Source organism: Synchiropus splendidus, chromosome 14, assembly GCF_027744825.2.
Source record: "Synchiropus splendidus isolate RoL2022-P1 chromosome 14, RoL_Sspl_1.0, whole genome shotgun sequence".
Taxonomy (NCBI): Eukaryota; Metazoa; Chordata; class Actinopteri; order Syngnathiformes; family Callionymidae; genus Synchiropus; species Synchiropus splendidus.
In genome coordinates, this window is record NC_071347.1 from 9,636,580 (window position 1) to 9,663,379 (window position 26,800).

The 26,800-nt window shown below is 43.2% G+C and overlaps 2 protein-coding genes across 4 annotated transcripts in view; both read left to right on the forward strand.

The window, feature by feature from the left end:
• Positions 1-164: 164 nt before the first annotated feature.
• slc25a22a (solute carrier family 25 member 22a) lies at positions 165-17,191 on the forward strand. Of its 2 annotated transcripts, none has more exons than XM_053886022.1 (11): positions 165-332; positions 8,024-8,176; positions 8,244-8,369; positions 8,440-8,495; positions 8,683-8,773; positions 9,268-9,322; positions 9,811-9,871; positions 10,654-10,798; positions 10,946-11,100; positions 11,167-11,242; positions 11,314-17,191. In XM_053886022.1, the coding sequence occupies exons 2-11, from the start codon at positions 8,157-8,159 to the stop codon at positions 11,465-11,467; spliced, it is 939 nt and encodes a 312-aa protein (XP_053741997.1). In that variant the 5' UTR covers positions 165-332; positions 8,024-8,156; the 3' UTR covers positions 11,468-17,191. The 2 variants fall into 2 exon arrangements, with proteins under 2 accessions (XP_053741997.1, XP_053741998.1); XM_053886023.1 differs by lacking the exon at positions 165-332 and adding an exon at positions 3,546-3,710.
• A 4,435-nt stretch (positions 17,192-21,626) lies between these two features.
• Positions 21,627-26,800, forward strand: part of syt7a (synaptotagmin VIIa) — a 79,708-nt gene continuing 74,534 nt past the window's right edge. The window contains exon 1 of one of the 2 annotated variants that reach the window (XM_053886878.1): positions 21,627-22,101. In XM_053886878.1, the coding sequence (XP_053742853.1) occupies positions 22,068-22,101 (34 nt within the window). In that variant the 5' untranslated portion in view covers positions 21,627-22,067. The remainder of the gene's footprint in view (positions 22,102-26,800) is intronic. The other variant, XM_053886879.1, reaches the window with a different exon arrangement.

The window sequence follows — 26,800 nt, forward strand, 5'->3', positions numbered from 1 at the left end:
TATTTTCGTGTTCAAGGTCATCAGGTAGTTCAGTGACGCCATGATGACGTAGAATACCCGCCATCCCCATCAGCCTCACCTTTTACACAGCTGCTGCTGCAGTACTACTACTAGCCGTGTGGGGCGCTGCTTTCTCCTTCCCTGTTTTTCCTCCTGGTCCTTCTCCATCGCTGCCCCCCCTCCCTTTTGCTCTCAGCCTGCCTTCACTCCCACCTCCTTCAACCGACTCAAATGCTAGTAACACCGGCACGTTAGCGCTTGGGAAGAGGCAAAGCAGCGCCACCATCCTCGACAACCGCACCGGAGAACATAACGGGACGCGGCGGCTTGAGGTACGTCACCGCGGATGATGCTGGAGATACTCGCTGAAATCCACCTGACAATAACGTGACGTTTCGGTACTTGATAATTTCACACCACCTCGTACTTTTGCATGTATAATCCCGAACATTTGAATATGTGTAGTATTTATACTCCACGTTCACATGCTTCTGATATTACTACGCTTCCGGCGTTACACATCAAACTATTGCGAATCATGAATTATATTTTAGTGAAGCGTGTGTGAGCGCGCAGGTGATACTTCGGGTGACCTTTTTTTTATTTTTTCTGTCCTCATACATCTCATATCATTTTACATTATCACCGTGAAATGACTCCCTTCCTCGGCGGCAGGCGGCACCGCGGCTGCCTCCTGCCGGTGTATGCTTCCGCTGAGTGAGAGGGATTATTTAGTGGAGCGTGCTGGTCCTTTCACAGCTTCACATTAGGAAAAGACAGTGACTTCGGCACCGATAATATCACCTCTGTGTTGCTGATTTTAGTCTTCCTGCATCAAGCCATATTTCTATACAGTGATGAAATGTGCCTCACTGTATATACACATGTACAAAATGATCATTTTGTTGTCTTGCTGTGGTGTGGTGAGCCTGGCTCAGTGGTTGTTGGCACCTAGCTTCAGCGAAGGGTGTCAGGGTCACTGAGAGGATTCCACTGTTCCTTGGTTTCCCTAATTGCGGGTGCGTATTGGTTTAAATTATATGATTCTGTCTTGCTGTATTATCAAGCTCCGGAGTCCTGCAGCTTTGAAATTATTAATGAGGCGAGTCATTCCTTGGTGTAGAGTGACATCCTGTCCTCTTCTATAGACGCGAAGGACTGTCTGTACAGAGAATATAATCCCGACGTGCGTTCAACGTCTTACAACCTTAACAATTATAATTCTTGCAGTTTATTAAAACCACCCCGATATTCTTTTCGGCCTCATTGAGGGAGTGCAAGCAGCGTATTGATCCAGTGCAAATGAGCGTCCGCTGATAGTCCTGGTTTAAACCATCGAAAGGTCAATCGCCTTTATTGACACTGTGAAAGTGTCCTTGAGGACAGTAAGGTACAGTTAGTCCCCACATTTGGATGTGGGACATAAACCATTGCTCCCTTGTTTTGGAGCTGTGCAATATTTGGATCCTGCGGAAGATTAAATGGCAGTTTTGTGGAAGCAGTTGGCTCAGTTTCCATTCATGTAACCATCATCAACGGTTAATCAGTTGTTGTGGCACGTGCCAAGCAGGATAAACTTGTGCCCATAAATCCTGATGAATGTAACCAATCTGGCGATCACACCAACCCACCCCACCCTTGTGTATATAGTAAGTTGTGTCTGCGTGAATGTGTGCTCCAAGATGTTCGTAGCCTTGTGGCAGCTGCCGAAAGAGGTGGCAGAGATGTTATGTGTTTATATTTCCGGTAAGATCACCATCTGGTGCCATTGTTGTGATGTGTTTTTTTACTTCTTTTTTTGGGAGAATATAGTCAAGGTGGGGAGCAGTTTTTGCCTGCGGCAAAACCCTGCATGTGTTGATCACTGATATGATCCAAGTCAGACAACCGCATCTGAAATCTTTAGTGAAAGGCACAATCTAATGACACCAATGCTGACTTTGAGTCTGCGAACCGTATTATCCTTGAATTAAAATTGCTTTTGGAAGTATAATATTAAACCAAAGTCTTCCAGACACTCAGATTGTCACACACAGCAGAGCTGCAGACCACGGATTGCCACTATGGTCTCATCATAGACGTTGATGCAACTGCAACTTGATGAAACTGCGTACCAGGCCGGTCCACTTCTGTGAGCACGCCGTGCGTTTACATCAAGTGTTTTCAGCAGTAAATTGTCTACCGCAAGTTATCGCCCATTCCAAGTATTTACCCATCAAAATTGCCACGATAGGCCGTTCATATTATTTCATTATTTCACTGACAAGTACATAGAAAAACATAATACACACCCAACAATGTGCAGTTGTGTATCAGCAAACATGTAATACCTTTGCGTATAAGGGAATTGTATATATATATAACATATTTTTGGAGTAGTAATACTTATTTTTAGTAATGCAATAGTTCTGTTACTTTCAGAGAGCAAATTCATTTAGCATCTAAATAAAACTAATATTTGTCAGATTTTTAAATTTGTTCGTCACCTCTTTAGGTAAGAAGAAAGTTGCTGCAACGACATTTGAAACAATGACTTATCTAATCATATTCTCCCACACTGATCAAGGTGTGTCTTACATTATGACCCATGTACTACGGAGGAACATTTCATGGCTGCCCAGATGACTGCAAATATACTGTATGCAATAGGCCGTTGCAAGTAGCAGTTGATCAGGATTAATAAAGTGAGCCTATGTGAAGCCCAAGGGTGGTCCGGAAATGTCACTGCTTTATTTAATCATAGTGCATGTTAGTACAGAATGGAGGACGCCATGTTGCTGTGTGAAAATCAGGCAGAGTCACTGTAATCCGTAGCTTTGAACTGGACTCTTCAGCTTCAGTGTGAGTGAGGAGCACCAGGTGACATTCAAACCGATTGGTCATACCTGTGGCAACAAGGGAGGAGCTACCCGCCAGTCCAACACAGAGGCCGCATTTTTCTCTTCTGGGAAGCTCCTATTTTTTTCTGGTGATTGCTACAATGCGTAATTGTGCTGGTAAAACAGCACCGACAAGAACCTGATGCCTCTGTCTTAGTGTGCTACAGCGTTTCAATCGCTCTAGCGGGAGCAAATACGGAGCGACGAGTTGGTGTATAATCCTGATGCTGCAGAGCTGCGCAGATAGTAATCTGATTTATTCCTCACAACAATTTTCATCCCTTGTTTCCGCTTTACGATCTAAAAATAGATGTAATGAATCTTTTAAAGGGCATCATAACTTATCCAGATGTGTGGTTAATTGTGAGGATACACAGCTGTGAGTTATGCAATGAAGGGGGAATAGGAGGAGCAGCTGATGTGATAATTGGCCACACGGTGTATTCCAGGCTGGTGATTGGTCCTGTGACTGATGGCTACAACACTCCCATAGCTATTACTGAACACTCGGGTGGACAGATTGATTTGCCGTGTCTCCTCACGTGTCGATAATTTGGTTTAGTGCCGCACAAGTGTGCGTGTGTCGGTTACACTCAGTGGCTCAGAGTCCACAGAGAATTTATCAGGATCATTTCATGCGAGACAGATGGACAAGGGTGTCAGAAGGCAGTCTTCTTCTTCACCAGCCACAGTCACGTGATGGACTTCTGACTATCACAGTGGTCCAGTGCTATAGTTCACACCCCCTCATTGTTAGGCAAATTCAGCGACTGACGGTGAGGTACCGTGTTTGCCTCTGGAGGAGTGGATAAGGCGGTTGTCCCAGTCCAGGTAGAGTCATTTTTTATTGAATTGAATGTCATCCTTATAAAAAAAAGAAGAAATTCATCCTCAACCTCAATTCTATATATATATATATATATTAAATTCACCTTTTTGATTGTAAAAAAACAAAACATATTTTTTGCTTTTCCCTGCTATGTTTTAGTAGTTTATTTTTAAAAGCAAATGTTTTTGCCCATTGTGAATTGATTTTAATCGCAGAAAATTCATGTCATTGTGAAAACAGTTCAGCGCATGGTTTCTGTTTCACACCTTGTTATGCGTATGCCATAACCCGTTATGTACTATAACGGTTGCTGACAATGCTCTGCTGAAGCCATTATCACTGGTAGTAATCCGTTTTCAAGTGTGTCCGGTGGCTAATTAAAGGGTCGGGGTCAGAGTCTAAAGTTCTGCAGTGCAGGTTTATGTCACAGTCCTGCTGTCTGTTGTTCATTGGTGCTTATCTGCGTCCCAGAAGAGAACTCCAAATTTGACCTGCCAAAGTTTGCCTGACGCCCCTCAGAGTGGTCAAAGTGCACATTCACGAGAGGCATTCAATTGCACATTGATGTCACTTGACCATTAGCTTCACAATTTTAGGAGCAGTTGAAGACAGCTGACTAAAAATTGAGTTGAAAAGTGGTTTTGTATTCACTGCTGAGCCGTGTTACGTTTTGTGTCTGGGGTAATGAGTGTAGAATTGCTGCTACAATTTAATATTACAAAAGGCTAATGTGAAACAGCGTATCTTACTGCTACGACTAATCCACAGGGACAATATGAGTGAATTTTAATTATTGAGGTTCTGTGTAGTAGCCACATCTTTCAGCCCCTAACCAGTTAAACCTAATTTATAACTCTGAAACTGTAGCTATTTAAAATCCTGGCTGACCTTCATATTTGCTGACGGTCTGGTGGAGAAGCGCTTCAAGTGGATGTGGAGAGTGTCAGTATTAAATCGACAAACCACTATATTGCCACTTGCTTACACTGTAAATTGGCGACACTGAACGCAGAAATATGGTTGGGAGGAGTAGCCACTGTGGTGGCTGCTGACCACTCATACTGAGTTGATGTGACTGGGCAGGCTATGACTCCAGGTCATACCAAGGACCAGCTGTACGTTGGGATGTCAGTGTGGTCCTGCTGAGCTGGAGATGATGTTGGAAGCTGCAAGGGATGCGCTTGTGAAGGGTGACTCATGAGAGGGAACACTGCTATTTACATCACATACATCCAGCAGTTACCGGAACCTCCCCCAAGATTTGTCGCACTGGGAGATTTTCTGCTGAAATGAAATGCTTTATTTGCTTTCTGCCTCATCTATTGTCCAACAAACTAAATACTGATCAACTGCTATTGATGTGTCTGCCGGGAACCGAATGTCAGAGGTTGTTATTGTTATTATCAGTCATCGAAATTCACGGCTAATGGGAAACAAGTGGATTCGGCTCAGGCAACGATATGTTTGTCATGCTTTTGCCTTAAAGTTGAGGCTCTAGTTAACAAATATATTGCTGTACTTTCAGCATGCAATACATTAGTGACTGAGGAATTTGTGATCAGTCCGTGTTGTTTGTGGGTTATTTATTTATTGTTTCTGTTTATTTTATTTTATTTTATTATGATTGTTACTGTCATTATGTTTTTGACCAAACCTTTTCCAAAGCACTTTCCTACTTGGTGGGAACCCCACTGACCATGGCAATAAATCTGATTCTGATCATTATACATCATATAACAGATAGATAGATGGATACTTTAGTGTTCTCCCAGGGAGAAATTCACATAACAAGCAGCATGGACACTGTAAAGTAAAAAGTACGAAAGACAGTTTGTGCAAAATGGCTCTAAACAAAATAAAAATACAAATATAGTCACTCCTCTATCAGGATACGTATTTCCCTGCAAAACAGTGTAGTTTTATTTCTGCTTTCATTTTTGGATTTTCTTTGTGTAGTTTTATACTACCCCAAAAAGTGACCCTCTCATTGACATGTACTTTTCACGACTAACTGGGGTGTAGTCTTTTTTTAAGTGAGATTTGGCTGCTTTGGTTGATGCTCGTGTCAGACTTCAGTTATCACCATTTGTCCCAGAGAAAACTCTTCTCTTGTCCGTAACAATAGCGACACAAGAATACATCCCGTATAAACAGGACTTTTATACTAAATAAATTGCATTTAAAAACAAACCATGTGATTTAGAACTCCAATAGCTCATGACGTTTTTCCTCCTCAGAACATGTTGTAGATGGTTTTCTGTTGTCCTTACCATTTCAGGCATCTCAATGTGGCCTTGTTAATGTTGATGTTCTGCGGTGCATTTAATAACAGTGAGGTGGGTTCAAAGACCCCCAACCATATGAGGATTATTGCATTTCTTTCATGTATAAAACCACAGAAAGGAGTGTGTTATTTATTGCTTTGTGCTACATATACTTTTAGACATCATTTAGAGAAGCTGTTTTGTGAAGACAGCTGGCTTGAGAGGAGCTGGTCTGCAGCGACTGAGGCCAGCTGACTGACCTGTTCCACACTCCACATCTATGATAGTCAATGGGGGGTCTCGAAGTACATCCAAGTCCAACAAACCCGAGCAGCTGCATGCAGCCTCCACCAGTAATCTGAACACTAAACATCTGCACATGCTGTGCAGCGCGTCTCTACGCAGTCGCCGGGGAACCGTGGATGTTTGCTGTTGTGGACCTTTCGCACACACTTGCACGTCACAAATGAGCTCTCAAGTCAGCAGAGATCTCCGTTGGAGAGTCGTGACTCGTGACTGAGGCAGAGGGAGGGGGAGGCAGGAGGTGGGCCGCACATGCCCGAGCAGATTGCGATAGGTGGATGGAGTGGGTGGAGAGAGATGAAAGAGGGGAAGCATTTTTATCATTGAGGGCAAATAAGCAAATAGGGCATCTTCAAACACGCAAAAAATAATGGCGACCCAGATGCTGTCCTCCATGTGTCAGCAGATTATGTTTCAAACATGAGTGTTCAAGGACGGGATGCATGAGAAGGGAAGACTACCTCTGCACGTGCTGCGCTGCAGCTTTAAGATGGATTAAATGACAAACATGGTGGGAGATTAGTGTGCAAATAACACTCTGAATCGAAGTAACTAAATATTGATTGTGGGGGCCTTATATTGTCATGTTTGGGTCCATGCTGTTTTAGGTGTTGTCAAAGCAAAAAAGGCAGTTTAAATGTTGAACTAGGCTCCCAGTTACACTCCTTATGACTCTGTGTGGTGAATCAGTGTTTTGGAGATGATGTTACTATTCAAAGCTCACTCAGCAATTTAACAATATCCAGCTGGTTATCTTCGTTTCTGCTGTGCTTTTGTTAAAAATAGGAAAATCATATTACACTCAGGCGTAATACCCTTTTATCCTTCTGACCCTCTTTTATCTGAGGCCGCTATTTGTTTTGGGTCAGTACACATCTGTGGAAGGAATCTGTTCTGTGGATAGCAGCAATGTAAGTAGTCCCTTAGTAAGAGGTAGTCAGGCATGAGCATGGCGATTTTACACCTTTTTAAAAATGACAAAAAAATAACCAGAGAACCCTTTACATTACTAGGAATGCCACGTGTTTAATACCTAACAACGCTTCAAAAAATAATACCCAAAGTACCACAACAAGCAATATGCAATCAAATGATCTGTTAATTTAGGGGGGTGTTGAACGCCCAATAATATCTTTTGCAATTTTTCCCTCATTTACATTTACTATGGGGCCACATTATATACTGTGACAATGTGCGGGGGAGTCAAGCTAAAGGAACAAGGAAGAGCAATATTATTAAATGTAGCCTCTATTTGATTTCTTCAATATTTCAAAATAAGAATTAATTTCATAATGACATTAGATTCCTTAAATGTGTTTTTTCTGATATGTTATTTCATTTTTTAAATAAAAGATTCTCAGTATGAATCATAACTATGGTGGAAACATGATAGTAACATTTTTTTCTCCAATGCATTTTATTTATTTATTTTGTGGTGCAGGAAATAAGATGATTACAAGAATTCAAACCATTTTAATTTAAGAAGAACAGCAAAAGAAAATAAATGCATAAAACAAATCTAAGTTATATTTAGAATTTGTAATGAATGATGAAAACAATGAAAACATTTTTTTTAATAGTTTGGTACTTGAATGGGCTGTATATGATCCACATGACACTGTGGCCATGTGAATGAAGTGAAGCGTGTATAGTCCAATAATCAGTCAAACAAGCCGTTATTGGTGTGATCTGATCTGGAGAAACATTTCATCTTGTTCATCTGCATTTATTTATTTGTTTATTGTCAGATTTGAATCACAATAACAAGCACAAGAAAACTGAGAAGACGCCGCATCATCCCATCCAACCTCCCAGCACACGTGCAGCAGAAGAAGAGACAAGCGACAAGTTAACAGAGTGAGGAGACCGGGTTTGAGATAAATGGCTGACAAGCAGATCAGGTGAGACTTGTTGACTTCTCATTTTTTAAATATTTTTTTTTAATCCACTCTGCATATTTCCGTTCAGTTTGCCTGCCAAATTGATCAATGGGGGGATCGCTGGCCTTATCGGAGTGACCTGTGTGTTTCCCATTGACCTGGCCAAGACTCGGCTGCAAAACCAGCAAAATGGATCTCGCCTTTACACCAGCATGTAAATCCCTCTTCTTTACATGGATGGTATTCATATCAGATGTTGTGCTAATGCTGCATTTGCATTCCAGGTCTGACTGCCTTATCAAAACCATTCGGTCAGAAGGGTATTTCGGGATGTACAGAGGTAAAACTGCTGTTTAATAACGTGGTTTCTGATAAAGGTGTTGGAAAAAAATGATTTTTCTGTGAAGTTGTGAGATCATTACAAAAGGTTTGCTATGTGTTAATATCCTCCATTATTTCGCACCTCCTCTAACCACCCACTATCTTCTCTTCGCCTGCGTCTGTCTTCTGCCCATTTATCCCATCAGGAGCGGCGGTGAACTTAACACTTGTCACGCCAGAGAAAGCCATTAAATTGGCTGCCAACGACTTCTTCAGGCACCACCTCTCTAAAGATGGGTAAGGCAGGAGCATGCTATGAGACTCCACCTGTGATCAAATAACATTGCAACTCTTAATATGTAAATGAGCTCATAATGTCAGAATTCAGTGTAGCCAGCATCAGGTCGACCCGTTAAATCCTATTTCAAAGCGACCACATTAGTACACTGTGCCATGACGTGTCATACATTACTGCTATGGTACGGGAGTTAAGCAGTGACGACCCACTGACCCCTGTTAATGCTGTGCACATAAATAAACTTCAAGGTTCACAAGGCATCTCATCACTATGGCGACAACATGCCGGTTTATGAATGATTGACTTGTCTGGCTCAGCAGCTTGTAAATGATTAATCTGCCCTTGTGTCTGACATGTTGATGTGACAGAGATTAGCATCCCCAGCTCAGGTGGTGACAGCTCTGCTTTCACATGCCGCTGGACGAAAGATGGCTGACTCTGGGTCAGACAGTAGACGGCGAGCTGTGTAATCTTTCCTATCCCTCACTTGCAGGAAACTCACTCTGGTCAAAGAGATGCTGGCAGGTTGCGGGGCAGGCACGTGCCAGGTGAGTGAGTGAGGTGAAATGTATTGGTCCCCACTGAGCCACAGCCTCATCTGTCTCTGACCTGAGCATTAAATGAATACATCTGTATGTGAATAGGTTTGATTTGGACAATTTTTCCGCTTGATTTTAGCTCCTCTCCCCAGCGATTTGCTTCCACCAATGAAATCTTGACAGGGATTTATGAAACAAGATCATTTGTTGACAGCGTTTGATAGAATAAGGAAACCTGTTATCAATGTGGCCAGCAGCAGACTCATGACAAGATTAAGGGTATCAGAACCTGGATTAAGTTTGGCACCCTTAATCCGGTTAACTAACTTCTACTTAGATTACAGAGAGAAACTGGAGTTGATGTCCAGCTAAAGGGCTACATGTTTCAAATTATTATAAATTCTCTAATTAATATTAGGTACCATTATTTATCCGCCAGACATTAAAGACAATCGAGACAGCAAAGACATACACTAAACGCCTTTTCCCTTTTGCAGGTAATTGTCACAACTCCTATGGAGATGTTGAAAATTCAGCTCCAAGATGCTGGAAGAATTGGTAAGACATCTATTATACTAGAAATGCTTTTCTATAGCAATTTGAAAATCTGAGAAACAGCGGCCTCGTGTGGTAATATCGGTCATTACAGCAATCTCGACGTCGACCTTTAAAATATATTTCAGCCACCGAAGAAATATAGTTTGTAAAACTACTGAAAGACTACTTAATTGTAGCTTCAGTACCAACTGCTTTTACTCTTTATGCCCATTTCTGTTATTTGGTGTGGAGTATGTGCCGTGGTGTATATGACTGTACAAAAGAAAAGTCTGCTGAACACGTAGGTCACACCTCATAGAGCAAAAATAAGGGACGCCTGTAGTCAGCCCTGCAATTGCATGTATAAATAGCTGCTGGTGAAAAGCGGTCACCACCCTTATCCCAAAATGGACTCCCCCCCTTAAAAAAAAAAAAGGGCCAAGTAAAAACATGATATTTAAGCGATACTAAGTGTGATATCCAGATATTTCATGAACAAAAATTATAGATTTCATTATACAGTACATTTAAAATGAAAGTTCTCACACTGTTTAGTGTGTGTGTGTATGTTTGTGTGATGGTTCGTCACTCACTATAGGAGAGACACATCTGACATCAGTTCAATAATGGAATTTCATCTCACATCAAATCCGTGGATAAAGGGATATAAATAAGAATAAAAAAAAAGAAAGAATGTAAATCATTTACCGCATTGTTTAAGTCTTCCTAACTCTGGCAACGACAGAGATCTGTCCTTTCCAAGCATTGTACATCCCATCAGCATCATTTGTTTGGTTTCACAGCTGCTCAGAGGAAGCTCATGCCAGAGACTGTGGCAGCAGGAACCGTAGAAACCAAGTCTCCTACAGCCATGCAGCTCACAAGGCAGCTACTGAGGGAAAAGGGCATTGCTGGGCTGTATAAAGGCCTTGGAGCCACATTGCTCAGGTATGTGGGTTGTGTATTCCAGCAATGAGACCCTGTGTCATCCTCACAAATAATGGTCTAAAATAATCAGACAACAACAGACATAACCCGTACAACACCTCCTCCATATAGTCCGAATTACCAATATGATGAATGTTCTGTTTGCAGGGATGTTCCATTCTCGATCATCTACTTTCCCCTTTTTGCAAATCTGAATAATCTGGGGAAGAGGGGCGTAGAAGGTCCAGCTCCCTTCTATGTGTCGTTTGTTTCAGGCTGCTTAGCTGGGAGCACCGCAGCGGTGGCTGTAAACCCTGTTGATGGTGAGTACCGAGCCTGTGAGCGGCACTGTGTCGACAGCACATCCTAAACTCGGCTCTGTATTGCAGTGATAAAGACACGACTGCAGTCACTGAACCGTGGAAGCACAGAAGACACCTACAGTGGCGTGGGTGACTGCATCAGGTGAGATCATTTCTACACCCTGTGCTTCTGTTTTGTCTGCATTTTTGTGATGGTTATTTCAACCTTTTTAGGAAAATCATGCGCAATGAAGGGCCGTCGGCCTTTCTGAAGGGAGCCTACTGCCGCGCCTTGGTGATCGCCCCGCTCTTTGGCATTGCCCAGGTGGTCTACTTCCTGGGTGTGGGTGAATTCATCCTCAGCTTCTTGCCTAAAAAACAAAACTAAGACGTCTCTCTCCTCTGCCTTTCCCGCCCATAACACATTTCACCAATCACCGAAGGATTGATTGAATTCTGGAGGAGTAGCTTTTACGGTGTTCCTGGTCCGATTGCGGCCGACCAGAAGGTTTTGTTTGAAATGGCTGAATGTTCAATGATTTTATTTAGAGGGAGCCTTTGTTTACCAAGCTGCCTGCAGGGGTGAACCTAATTTCATGCTCAGCAAGCTGGCTGGATATGAAGCCACAAATATCAGTGAAGTTAATATCAGACAATAATAAGGCGTGTCACACGCTGCCATCGATTGCTCCGGGGTATCAATTTTAGCGTATAACACTAAATCATTCCTTTCTTATTCGCAGCTCTGAGGGGGCTTTCACACTTGAAAGGCACACCGAGGTCATGACCGAAGTTCATGGTATTTAAAAATCGTTCTGAAGTCACTCTTTCGATCAGACTGGTTTTCTGAGGAAACATCAACCTGAACTCATCACCTTTTCCTCCCAATCTGACGATTGAACTGAGTGGTTTTGTACAGCTTCTTCTCTGTGTCTGTGCTGGTGACAGACCTCTAGACTTTTATTATTCCCCCCGTCTACGATCTTTGGACTATCAGGGTCCTCCCCGGGATTTTTTCTCAGCATACAGCAGGGTCTCAAACCAGTCCTCGAAGGGGTGGTGCAGCTTTGTGTTCCAACCAAAACATGCACACATAGGTTCACTTGTCAAGTGTCAGCTGAGACAAGCAGCCCCAGACTGACAATCAACCCACCACAGTCTTAAGACACTTGACTGAACAGTTTATTACCCCTCGCAGTGAGTGACATTGCGAGTCGCACTTCACTACATGTTGACAGAACCAGCTGAAAAACTCCTGTGCAGATGGGGCGAAATCTCAGGTGGTCAAAATCACCCTGCTAAAGCCCTGGGGAGAACCCTCATACTGAGGAGAATGATTACCACTCTTGTTCTTTGTCTGGACTCAACTTTAGAGATGACAAAAAAGCTGTCCAGCCACTATTCCACCACATAGAGACAGTTGAAGTGGCTCTAATTGGGTTGCCATAGGCGTTCTGTGCACTATGAGGAGGAAAGAAAGAAGAAGAAGAAGAACAGAAGTTCTGTGGGATGTCCCTTAGGAGAGGGAATCATGTTTGCTCCCAACAACCCTGTCCAAGTTCCGTCTCTTAACTCTGACCTCCGCCTGGTGGAGGAATCGATTGACTTCTCCCTACAAAGTGGGTTGACAAACCAGAACATTTTCAGAACTATTTTTTATTCCGCTCACTACTATATTTTCCCCATTCTCCAAAGCCGTCTTCTACTCTGACCCCTAGCTATGGACTTTCGGTCACGGCAGAAAGACGAGCCAAAAAGCTCAAATGAGCTTCCTCTGGGTTGGTGTTTCTCTCAGAAACTGTTTAAAATTCCAAGCTGTGCGGGTTTGAAAGCTCTCTTAGAAGTTGAGTCAGCAAAAAAAAAAGCACATTCCATGACTTAAAACAACATTTTAGGGCATTACATTGAAGTATGTGTTCAATATATTACCGAGCCTTAAATGTTATTATCATTTGCTTAGATTTGTGTGTCAGGGAATGTTTACTGCTAAGACACACGAGGATCTATGAGCAGACACATCCCTTCCTGTAAGTGACTGTCATGAACTTGGCCGTTAAGTTCAAGAGGAATGCAATTGCCTGGGCTCTTGAAGTGGATCAGGTTCCATGAGATATTTTGCAACACCACAATGCTTGGGCTCTTTGCCCTGTGTGATGATGGAGCTTTCCTGTAAACGCTAACCAGATTATAGCACACCTTGGTGTAAGCAGAGGCTACGTTAGCTCGGTTTTTAATCAGATTGGTTCTGACTCATCCAGTGATATCCACAGCAGGTTTTGGATAATGATGGATCAAAGGCATCACGGGGTGAGTTGGAGCCAGGCGGGTTGTAGTACTCAGACAAGACAATGCACTGGAGAGTTGCGAAGTAGAATCGATGAAACACAGTTTTGCTTCATTGAACTTAACAGAAGTACAATAAGTGTTGAGCTCCTTCCCTCCAACTGAGATGAGGAAACACGTAAGAGCTGCTTTACTGAAGGTGCTTACACTTATCTTCTGAATCCTGGGGAGGAGATCATAATGGGGATGGAATGATGATGTAATGGGTAGAAACACAGTAATTGTGAGGTCGATCATGGAATGCATTCTGGTGATTGGTCAGTAAAAGAGCCTTGTCCTGACCTGAAGGCACTGGTGTCAAATTCTAGGCCCAGGGGCCAAATCTGGCCTGCCAAGTCAATTTATGTGGCCCCCAAGAGCTTGAAGAAAAAAAGGAGACTCATGTTGTTATCATGACCCACGAAGGTCACCGCGTTTCAAGTTTCATTATTTGACAAGCTGTTTTGTTGCAGGCTCGGCTTGTCAATATCACAGTTCAACTTCCACCAAAGTCCACCAAAAATAGTGATGCAAGGAGTGTCAGTTCTAGACGGATTTATGAAAGTTGATTCTGCTTGGATTGGTCCCTTGTGTGTTGGAGTTTGACACCCCTGCTCTCAGTTCATCCCCTTTGGCTGTGTCCAGGCTGGGGGACAAATGTATCATTCTTATTATCTTGTTTTCAAATGGTGCTTGAGGTCTGGATATGATGTTCTGTTATTAACTAGAGATGAGGGTTTATCCATCTTTGCTTGAACCTCCTCTACTGACAAGTTTGCATCGCTGGGTATGAGGTTCACCCTGTCACCTCCCAGCGATTTCTGGATGAGATGTTGGTTTTAAACAACTGGAACACCGACTGAATGTCTGCTGCAAGTCAGTGTCTCCATAAACTTCACGACACTATTTTGACTTGCTGCACGTGGTTGACTTCCAGGCTGACTGACCATGTTAGTGATAGCATCCAGATTGAGGTGACACAAGGCTAGCCGATAGCGACTCATATCAACACCTGCTTATTTATGTTTACAGACTGTTTACTTATAAGTTTGACCTCAGCAAATGCATTTAAGTTTCGGGACCCAAAGAGATGATGGAAACTAAACGTAATTTTCTTAATCAGAAAATCAAGTTTCAACCAAACACCTGCTGCTGTTTGCTTTAGAGGTTTTGTTTGCTTTAAGCTGCTGGGGAAGGCAGCCTTGGGTCTCACTAAAGTCCTGCCATTCGAATCGCGATCAAGGTAACTTTGAATTATCCAAAACATTCCCTTCTCACTCCTGCGGAACGACCCACTTAGTTGATGTGCAATGGGTGCAACTCAACAACCACCTTTCCTGGAGTGAGAACTATTTATGGCGATTACTTTCGATGGGTTGTATAGCACTATATATTTGTATGTGATGTCTTTTTGTGTCAAAGTGTCTATCTTGAGTATATTGTACATATGCAGATTATATGAAATTTATGTTGAAGATTATTTGTTTGGTATATGATGGCTTATTTGCACACCTACCTCTCCCACCCCCCTTGATCTATAGTGTTGTGATTTTATGTTATGATTATGTGCACATATCTAATGAAGAATCATGTTCGAATGCAACTGGAATACTGCAGCATGTTGCAGATGAATTAATGGCAACAGTTGTATTGGTGACAATTTCAGTAGTGGTACCCTTTATTCTGTCCCTTATTGAATCATCGGTGGAGGGCAGTGCATTTTTACCACTTCAGATTACGGGACCTTTTAACAGGCAATATTTGCTGTGACAAAAAATACCATCATGGATGGTTAACATAAATAAAATTGTGTTGAGAAGGAACATGTATGACGAGCAAATAAATGAGAGGGAGCCAGTGGGCAGAGTGAAAATACAGGAAGCAAAGGTAGTGAAAACTGAGGGGCATTTGGGATCAGTCATGTAAAGTTACTGACAGAGATCAAAGGAGGTGAAGAGCAGAGTGCAGGCAAGGTGGAACATGTGGAAGTGACAGAGGAGCGGCAGATAGAGGGAAAGGGAAGCTCAGTGGGAGAGTAGTGAAACCTACCACGACAGTTTTTTAGGTGAGGTGAAAGGAGAAGAGGATGACTATGGTGTTCATGGCTGCAGCAAAGGAGAGCATGAAGACTAGGAAGGATGCTCAAAATAGGTTGAGCTGGAGAAGGCTGGCTTGCTATTGGGCCCCCTGATAGAACATGGGAGACTGTAAGGTTTTTGAGGAATAAAAACGTAATTAACTGAGAAACCTGGTGGGGAAAAACACAACGACCTAATTTGAATGTGAGTGTGGCCCCAGGACCACTCAACTCTTCTCTTCTGGGACCAAAACTTTGTATTTAATTTATGTTATTTAGCATAAATGCTCACTGCTGAATAAAACCGAAACACTGCTCTTGGGAGATAAAGTTCGCAGCTGCTGTTGTGGGCTGGCTGCAGTGTGATAGTTGCAACCACAATTGGATCATCTGAAGCAAAGATTGTCTAAAATTGAAAGCCACAGGAAAAGGAGGAACAACAGATCCTGCTAGACAGACTGGCACCTCCAGCCATATTGACATTGGTTTAGAGAGCAGCAACCAAAACATGGCACAATATCCCTTTTTGTCTTATACTGTATCTTGTCAAACGCCTCGCACATCTGCTGTCGTTGTGATTGTGCTATCATTTGTCTTTGTGTTATCATTTCGTATGGTTTGAACTCCCCCTGCTTTTTTTGTTTAATCTTGGGAAAAAAAGCCCTTAAGCTTTACGTAAACGTGAATTTTGGCTGATCTTGTGAATTTAGCGGTGTGTGTGTGTGTGTGCGTGTGTGGGTCGGACCATGTAGTGCTTTTGTGTAGATGTTAGCGTGACACTGCGGTATTTTGCTCTCCGATTGTCCGCACCGTGCTGTCGTCTCTTTTTTCTCCCTCTCTCTCGTGTCACACTCCTCGGCCATCGTTTCTCACCTGCATCTGCTGCCGGGGTGCAGGTGAAGGCAGGGCGGCTCTGGAACACCATGTAGACGAGTGTAAACTATCCGAGAAAGCACAAAACAATGGGCACAAGAGATGGTACCACTTATGTAGATTTTCTTCAGACACTTGAATCTAGATCTCAACCGCTTTCGTGGTTGTAGATTTCAGTCAGAGATTACTGCGCTCATATACACAAGGTCTGTTCATGTCTGTAAAACTTGATCGACAGGGCTGAGACGGCCGGTCGACATTTGTGTTGGTGCCCACGTAGATATTCACCAGATGTATATTGCCGACATAATCAGATCAGATATAAGAATGTAATGTAGATGTCAAGATGTATTATAATTATAGTGAAGAGTTTATGACAGTTTAATCTAAGAATTTGTGCTTTACACTTTACTTAACAAATCAATTACCAGCTCACTGATATGCAATAAATAAAAGACACACTAGAAAGCGTAAGATAGTGAAAGAAAGAAATATGGAATATATAAATATATATATATATATATATCACAATGGTCACACAATGTAAATAATGCAAGCAGAGACCGCAGGGGCCTTTAAGGGTCTGAACTCTCTTTGGGGCCTCTGTTCTCTTCCTCCAAGAGGATTACGGTGCATTATCGCACTTTAAAGACAAACACCCCTCCCACCCTTGTAGACCATCAAAGATGTCCATCCTTGACACGGAGGGTGTTGGTAAATGTGTGTGGTGAATGACCTTTACGTGGTTTACAATGCAATGGATATATTAAAAAAATGAATTATTTGTCTTCTTTGTCACAATTTGCTGTTCAATAAACGGATTGTCCTTATATGAAGAAGGTTGTCTTTTTCTTTTCATCCAAATGTATTTCATGTCCAGCCTGGAACAACTTGCTTCACAGGTGTGATCGGTTTTCCTCAGAGGGTTAGGAGGAGCGTGAAGAGTCGGGGGTTGGTGCAGATGATCCTCTCTGCAGTCCAGGGGCAGGTTGTCATAAATAGTATCTATCCTTGGAGATGACGGCATCTCTGTTGGGGGACCCGATGCTGCCCAGGAAACCAGAGCTCCACCGCAGATATCTATTGTGCTAGAGATTAATAATGCATGATATTTTTCTGTCATTTAATCTCCGTTGTAAAATAACACGGATTCATTCTTCAAATGACTGAACTGTTTCCCTTTTTTTGTTTCACTATCACAACAAATATTCTGATTAAAGCACAGAATGGACGGCCACACAGAGTTTCAAATCCTTATTTTTTAATTTACTGACACAGATACAGAGTGCTAAAGAATACAAGTAACTCTCCTGTGGTACAGAAGGGCTGTGTTTTCAAATGAGCATAAACAACACCCGTCCTTAGTGGTTGGCATCATGATTCCCAGTTGGGTTTTCTCCTGAAACAACTGAGCGATTCCGAGTTATACCTCTAATATAAAGAGTGGAAATCTTCGAGTTAGTCCATAACTTCCTTCCCTATTTCTTTCTGAACTCCTTGCATTAATAAATATTTCATCAATCTTTCTTTCATCTGTATTTTTGTAACAACTAATCGGTCGTTGCCCGGTGTCGCCACCGGGTGTCAGTAGCGAGCCACAGTGGAGCAACATTCACGCACTGGCAGAAATGGTAAAAGTGTCAGCAGTTTTTCTGTACTACAGGTGTAAGCTCAGCTTGGCGAGTGTGTTTTTCATCCCCATCTCATTCCCTCTCATGCAAGCGCGTCTATCTCTCCCAGCTGTCTGTATGTTCGGAATTTGCATGATGCGATTATGGAAATGCACCTGCACCTGATGATCACTGAGGACGGCCGAAAAAAAATCCTCCCAGTTTCTTGCATTTTCAGCAGAAGCGATGTTGCAAGGGGGATTTGTTCTTCATTCATCTTCTGCTATAGCGTTAAGAGCATTTGTTTGTGAATTTTGCAGCACAAAACACACAAGTCAATTACATCATCGCCACCTCAGGCCAACCTTATTGCACATGCACACAGCTTCAGATCTTACTATTTTCAGGAGCGGTCAGATTTCATATTGAACCAGGCGCCTCTTTGAGATATTACTTTCATCAGACTACTCCAGTGTTTACTCTGAGGCAAAGGATCCGTTTACCTCAACAAGAAGACTTTGAAATCAAAGTATGAGCCAGTGCCCCGTCCAATCCCTTTCATGTGCAGTGACTTAAGCTTCTGCTCGGAACTATTATTAGCGTTCGATGCTTTTCAGCGAGAGCCGAGGAGAAGGTGGAGCAAACGTAGCTAAAGTTGAGCTTAAAATCAGCCAGGGATGGACAAATGGAGAGGTGTGGAAAGCTGAGGGCCATCGATGGAAGGAGGGCTGGAGGAGAGGAGGGGATGATGGTGATGTGCATATAGGTCATTAAATCAATGGGAATCAGGTTTTTGAAGGGGAGAGAAGGAGGGTATTTATAGACGGCCGTGGAGACAGATGCATCAGTGACAGGCACAATGATGCCGGGAGCACGGAAGTGGAAAAATCTGGGAATGGAGAGCGGTCGAATTAGTCTGCAGAGAATTCTCATCATAAATGGTCAAAGATTTCAGATCGTGAGCAAACAGCATGGAGATGGGAAACAAAACAAAGTGCAGTCAAATGGAAATCACTAAAGGATGCTCTGAGCTAAATGACCTCCGCTGGAGCTGTTGACAAAACATCGGAATACTGTTCCAGGAGAAGGGCAATCATCACTGAGTCATGTGAAGCGGTGATAGATGAGCCGACGCCTGGACGTTCTCCTGAGAAGAACCGGTGTGTTGTGGATTCGCCTCACTGTACTATACGTATTTTACTATCAATGACAAAGCAAACAGGCGCCTGTCGAATGACAGGCCAGCACGGCTATTTATATCATTCCTTTGTAGCGGGCAATCTCTTTGATCCTGGCAGCTGCGGAGCTTCTCAGAGAATTGACGACAGAGAGCGGGACCATAATTGAGGTTATTGTTTTAATTTGCCGCTGTACCGTCTTTCCCTGAGTCACGGTCAAGGACAAAGTGTTCTCCGGCACTTCCCGGGCGGCCTGCGTGTGATGCAAGGTGGTGTGAGGTCTGGCTGATACAATGATCTGCAGCTCATATCTGCATCTAATTTAGGGTTGATCTGCATAGCAGTCACCTCACCTTGGATCATGGACTGACAAAGGACGCGCTCAATTAGTGCTTGAAAGCACTTGATCTTTGGCTGGGCTTAATGATTTGGCCAATAAACCTGCGTAGGACATCTGCTTAAAAACACAGGCGCCTGAAAGAGCACGGCTCAGTTTCCTAAATAAGAGATGTGTGGTGTTGAAAGGCTCAAACTAGGTGCCTTCTGGAAATGTAGCTAAGCCACACTGTTCAAAAAACATGTCACCAACATATCAGCTCACCAAAATATGTGTTTCTTAGCTGAAAGACCGCAGCCAAAAATATACCTCACATATTTGAAACTTTAGACTTTATAAATTTATAAGTTTTTTAGCATTTTGTAAAGACGACATTAGACATCTTACACTGGATTAAAGTATATTGGTCGCTCTGTTAGTTTGCCGATTGGTGGTGTCTCCTCCTGCCCTTCAAAACTTTAACCTTGCAGTTCCACCAATTGTCTTCATCCCTGTCCATGTCGCATCCATAAATGCTGAGTCGACTGAGGAGAAATCCTCATCCACACGGCTCAATGTGGTGCTGTGTTGCCCATGGAAGAAACAGAGTAAGGGGTGTGGCACATAAAAGCAGAACAAACATAATGAAGAATGTCAGTGAGGACCTTCACACTTCAAATGATAACAACATAAGAGAATGTGGACTAAAGAAACATTGTCAAGGACGTCCAGAGAATCACCTTTAGATATGTTTAACTAAGCTAAATGTTTGCGACAATCAAACTTTATAAACTGTGTGATAGTGTGCGAGTCATGCCATGATGCAGATGTGAAGATACAGACAGAGACATGATGTGAAATGGATCGACTCTGGGGCTCAGTTTCATACAGGTGAGGTTTCAGTGACTGGCTTAGTGTAGGTGTAAGGGCGGTTAGCTCAGTTTACTCCATTGAATGTCTCTTATGGGTTATGTGTGTGAGCGTGTAGGACACACATGCATGTTTTTTGTCATTTAAATAAAGTTTTGGACGAGACATTTGGGCTTCCACCATCGACTGCCAGTGGTGCGACGCACAAAAGGATGCCTGCTGCGCCACGACGACGCACAGCAGGAGCCTACTGGCCCGTATGAATGGGAGCTGGTTACTATGAACCCAGCCATTCAATGGACCGATAAAAGCAGTATCGGCTGGAATATGACACGGGGTCGCAGCCAAAGGAAGACAAAGGATCCCAAGAAGTGAAGATATCAGTAACCATGATTTGCCGTTGCTCACCCTCATTTCTACATGCAGTTAAAAACAGTCACAGCTGAGTCTGCTAGATTTCATCTGACTGTTATCACCAGACCCAAAACGGTCATTCCTGCTCAACCCAGACGTGCACGAAGCCCGGTCGATCGCTGCCTTGATCTGATTTCGTACCGCCCACGGCCTCTTTCATCAAATGCTTTATCCGAAGCCCCCCAGCATTGTCCAACAGAGAAAATAAACCACAATGGAGTAAAAAATAAAAAAGCAACAGTAAATAAAAAAGACTTCACTTCAGCTCCAGTCAGTCAACTCAAAGACAGCTAGCTGACATGCTAATTTGGAAACGCTACCATCTGAAGTGATGCACACTTCACGTACTGAACCTCTGAATAAGATCATTGCTCTTTTAGTGGATCATGTTTTCAGGTCTGTTACCACAACGCATTGATAAAATCTTAACTGATTTTCTTCCTAATTGAAATATGAAACCGCGGCTGCTCCATTTGCAAATGGATGTCAGCACCATTGTATATTTGTTCACGCCGACGTGGCGCAGGTCTCTAATGTGTTGTGTGTTTGTACCATGGATGACGTGTTGCTTTATCACTGCTTTGAAACGGTGACTCCACAGCTACTACTTCCTGTTATTGGATGGTCCCACAATGGTTCTGATTCAGTCACCTGAGGAGGTGTAATCGTACCTGTTATGTTCTTATATTAATGTGTCATATTAATATGGAGAAAGCAATTGACAACTGGGATGGGAATGACATCATCCCGGGATGCACCTCACTAATCCCAGCAGTGCATTAAAAAGATGGTGGGGTGCGACTCCTCGATTAATAAGAAGTAAAGAAGTAAACACGTGATTCTGGGCCAAAGTCAATCTCCATTCAAGAAGGAACTGCAGGACCGAAAGATCAAATCGACCCGGACCTTTGGCCTGGTAACATCGCCCAGCACAACAGGTCGTTTCCCCGCTCAAAGTCACCCACAACGAACATCACCCGCGTGCACGTGCAGGTCCGGACTGGACACAGAGAACCGACAGGCCGAGGTGTCAGTGGAGGACACGAAGCAGAGCAGAAGTCACTTTCGCTGGTTCGTCCTCTCTCAGCCGGCGGAGAGAGAGAGAGAGAGCGAGCGAGCGAGCGAGGGAGGGAGGAGAGAGGAGGAGAGAGTGAGAGGACCTTTCTATCCATCAGGAGGAGACTCGGCTGCCGAGGAGCAACAAAACAACGCTTCAACCAGCAACCGCAGCAGCAGCAGCAGCATCTCCAACTCAGCCCGGAGGAGGAGTAGCGAGCGCAGGAGACCGCGCCGTCGTGTTCGCCTGGAACTAACGCAACTAAGCAGCCATGTATCTCAACAGAGAGGAGGACGGCAGCAAAGGTAAGAAACCTGCCACTCCGTCCGGCTGCATGACACTTTGAAGGTGTTTCATTCCTCGTTGAGGAGGAGGAGGAGGAGGGTGCTGCCTTCCTCTGGCACGATGTTGCTCCAAGTGTGGGATGCCATTATGTAATACCAGTGCAGTTTAATTGCCTCCTATGGATCTTCTTTCGTGCACCTGTGGTCCCGTTGTATTAATGTGTGGAATTGTGTCAAACACAAGGTCAAAGCCACCGCCACATTCAAGTGCTGTCAGCGGTGAACAGGTTTCTCATTCCTTCCCTGAGAATCCACCCTAAACACGAGTGGTGGGGAGGTGTATTGTGGAGTAATCTGCCCCACGTGTTGTTGAGGCGTGATGTCCTCACGAGAGGGCTGAGGGTTGCACAGGCAATGTCACTTACCCGCTTGATCTTCAGGTTATAGAACAACACCTGCTGCTGATGGTGATGATGGTGATGCTGAGGAGGAGGTGAGGAGGGTGCAAAAGAGCAAAAGGCAGGGTGGGAGGAGCCATTTTTGTGTTCATTTCCCTGTGAGATAATGTGATCTCACCACACACCGACAACAACATGATACTGTAGGGGGATGTGCGAGCTCAAGAAGATAAGAGAACATGCTGGTGTGCACAGATGAAGGAGCCGACTGCCGGGGAAAAGCAGAGAACTGAAGTTCAACTGCTGTTTAGATGCCAGTGGATACTCAGTGGGCACTCCCGAATCTGAGGCCATGGGTCCAAGCAATGGAACATGAGTTTTCATATCAACAGAAACAGTTATGCAATGAATTGAAGCCCTGCTGTTGAATGTGCAGTATCCTTCTGAAAGTGGGGGCAGCCTGTTGTGAGGGTGTCTGTGAAGGGAAGAACGGGCATCAGAAGAAGGCGACCATAGATGCAGATGTATGGGTGGTATTGAAGGCAGAAGGCTGTTGGAGCTGCTGGAGTTATGTGACTGGTCTCATGGTTGGAGATGCACGGTGACGGTGACTCTCTCCATCATGCATGTCATATTTGTATTTAATGATGAATAGCAGAGAGAGGAATTTTGATACAAAAAATGAGATGTGGCTATGGCAGAGAGAAGACTGGCCCAAACTGTTGGACGATTTCAATTGCTACTGTCCACTTTCCAAAGTCACCTATAAAGTGGTTGTGTTGCTTGACCTTGAAACTCAGATTTCAGCTTTTTTTCTTTGTCAAAATGTGGTGAAAAATGACTCCAATGTCAGCACTCCCTCACCATCAGTCGAGACTCCGCCTTTTAAGGAGGACTGTGAAGGATGCACAATGTGCTCCACTTTTATGTTCCTTGTCAAAATATGATATGGCTGCCTCCACCCCATGTGGTGGGAAGAAATCCCGGGAACAATCCAGAATATATGGTCATGTTTTGTGACGTGTTTTTGTAAACCAGGTTCACTTTTCTTTCTCCTTTGTTCACAGTTTGTATTGCAAAACATTAAATCACACTAAATGCAGTCAAAGTGTTGCTCCATGTCAGTAATGTGCTTACTGCTGTGTTTTTAAAGTCACTCTATCACTGTAGCTTTTCAGCTTCTGAGTCTTCTTCCTCTTCAGCCTCACGTTGTGGTAGATTTAATCTAGCCCCTCGCTCAACTAAAAACACGCACTATCCTGCAGCTGAAACAGAAAACACAGTGTAATGGAGCCCCATGGTCAGTTTTTGATCCACACTCACTGGTGTATTATATGCTGCAGCTAATATAGTTCACATATTGAATGAATTCAGTTGAGTTGGAAACAGGCTTAGATGAAGCTACTGGGGTTCTTGTTGGGATTGAATTGGAAGGACAAAATCGGAATGAGTATATCAGAGGGGCTGCTCATGTGGAGAAGTTTGAAGACAAAGTAAGGGAGGTTAGACTCATGGGGAGGGGAGGAAGGAGACGTGTTGAGTACAGGTTGAGCTTCTAGGGAAAAAGAGATGAGTCAGAAAATCTATGAGGATAAAAACTGCAAATCAATGCATTGTATTTACTATATTTATTTGTGTATTCCCTAAAAAAAATACATCTTTTGAAGGATTGAATTTAGATCTGAAATGTATTTTCTCCACTTCACCAGAGCGCCTGTATTTTATCATATTTATTGCCTCTGTTTGAATTGAGATAAGCGCGTCTACAGGGAGGGATCTGACTGCAAATCCTAAAGGTACGGCCAGTCCGATTTTTCAAACGTGTTGGGTTACGAGTTAGCATTTAGTGACACCCCAATAATTGATAAAGGCAAGTGGGTGTTCCTCTGTGGTCCGTGTCTCCCTCACCCCGCTACTGTGTCATTTAAATTCACTCGGCATCTCAAGGTGGATTGGCAGGAGAAGGTGAAAAGGTCCACTATGAACATATTGATTATAGCCTTGCAGGATTAAAAAGGGGGATGTGGGCTGTTAAGGTTGGTCTTTTGAGCCCAACAATCACATAAACCGCTGTCAGACATGTTTCAGGAGTGGACCCGACTGAGGAAAGTAGACCATTTCAGGTGAAAGACCCGAACAATGAGCATGATGTGGCACCCGGTTATTGTCTCTCTTCAGTCTGACGGCTTAATGGTTCATTATTTATATCTACCGGAAAACACTCAACACCTATTTAGACTACTTACTGATGTTTGCGCAGCAGCATGTGCTAGCAGCGCTTAAGTGGGGCCCATTACCAGACAATAGAGACATTTAGATCAACCAAACCATAGATTCCTACATGTGAAACGTCCAGCTTTAGAGAGCCAAATTGTGAAAGCCTTAACCAAACCTGAACATGGTCTAGTGCACCTACGTAGTTGGTGTTATTGTGAGGGTGTCATATGTTCCATATTAGCCCTGCAACTCTTTTTGTTTTTCCTTGTATCTGAGCTAAATATAAAGGGTAACATTGAGCATTAAAACAATCTCTCCAGAGATTGGTGCAAATGGCACATTTTTACAGCTCTCAAAAAAGAAAGTCTTATTTCTGCCGGTTTTGTTCACAAAATGATATTTATTCTCAAAAAACAGTGCGAGAATAGATGAAGTTTAATGCGCATCTATATATATAGAACAGTTGGCCATAATGCCGCCTTCACACTTCAGTGTGTTTCTCCTCTTTAGCTGTCACCCTCAAGTGTGAAAAATCTGTCAGGCTGGTTGCAGCATCACTCTTGCGTGTGCCCAAAACAGAGGACCACCGCTAGTTGTGAAATGTTGTCACTGATGAAAAAGAAGAGGATAGTCTGTTCTCTAAGACGGGCATATGAACTCAATCTGATATGATGTGAGAGATGTCCAAACAGATGTAACAAGACCCTGATCGCTGTTGGTATCCTAAAAAAAGACTTCAAAGCTTCCAATATTACATACATTAAAACCGTTCCCTTCAGTTGTAGCTGCCTTTGTAACAGTAATGGACTGGGAGAACAGTGTTATGTGTATTTAACATGCTCCTGAAATATGCTTCGTGACACAAATTTTGTGCAAGATGGCTAAAAAGGCTGCATCAGAAAAGAAACCGACATGAATCCCAAACTATTTAAATGAAGATTCCTGGTTTGCTGTGAGACTTCAGTGGGATCATCTCACTAGTGGACTGAGGTTGTCAGTTCATTGCGTTTCTTCAGCATTTGACTCTAGAGCAGTGGTGGACTAACTGTTCCACAAAGGGCTGCAGTGGTGCTGGTTTTTGTTCCAGACAGTCAAGAGGACACCTTTTCACCCACCCATGCTGCAGAGGGACACATTTGACAAGAGGCATCATAGCTTTTAAGTCAAGTCTTCACTACACATACTGAATGTTTACTACAGGCAAAACGTTTCCAGGCTGCCACCTTCTCATGACATGACGTCAGGAGTGGGCAAACTGTTTTACCACCCCACTGGCCCATCGAGGGCCAGATTGGACACCACTGCGCTAAGTCATGCGGTTTTGGATGGGATCACGAGGAATGTTTTTTGTTTAGATTTATGTTGTAAAACTCCCACCCCTGAACTTGCAGATATCGTAGATAAATAAAAGTTACTTTTCAGCCATTCAGTATAAGAAAGAGCGGTCCAGCCAGGTCAGAGTCATGAGTCCTATATCAACAAAGTTTGTCTTTTGTTGATCTAAATGTATCCTGTGTAGTAAAAGTTTTGTGTGACGTCATCACAATGTGGCAGCACAGACATATTTTACAGGTTATGTATCTAAGTCCGTTGTTCTGATAAGCATCGATGTTGGAGTTCCAACCTGGACTTGAATACCAGCGAGATCTTGGTGTCTATTGTGAGAACCTGGAAGGTGAAGACACATGGCTTATTCATGTTTGCTGCTGGCTAGTGGCCGGAAGCCTTAATTCAGGTCAAAAACAGAAACAAGTATTTGTTCATTAGCTTGAAATGCAAAGTCCAAATAGTATTGCACCTATTATCCCAATGTTTCAGTGTGTCGGTATTTCTTTGCACCAAATGCTTGGATTATCCATGCACCAACATATTCTTTATTTTCACTTGATTCATTCTATAATGGGGTTCAACTTGATCATGAATATATTTCGCTTTGTGATGTTATTAGATGCAGATATTGTCTCCAGTAAATCAATGTTTTTGTTTCCTTGTCTTGTTCTTGTTCTTTTTCTTTTCGTTACCATCGTTGAATCACCATATTATTTTTCCTGCACTTAATTTAGTTTGTGGAGTGTGTAGGCGTGCGCATCCTGCCATGGAATATG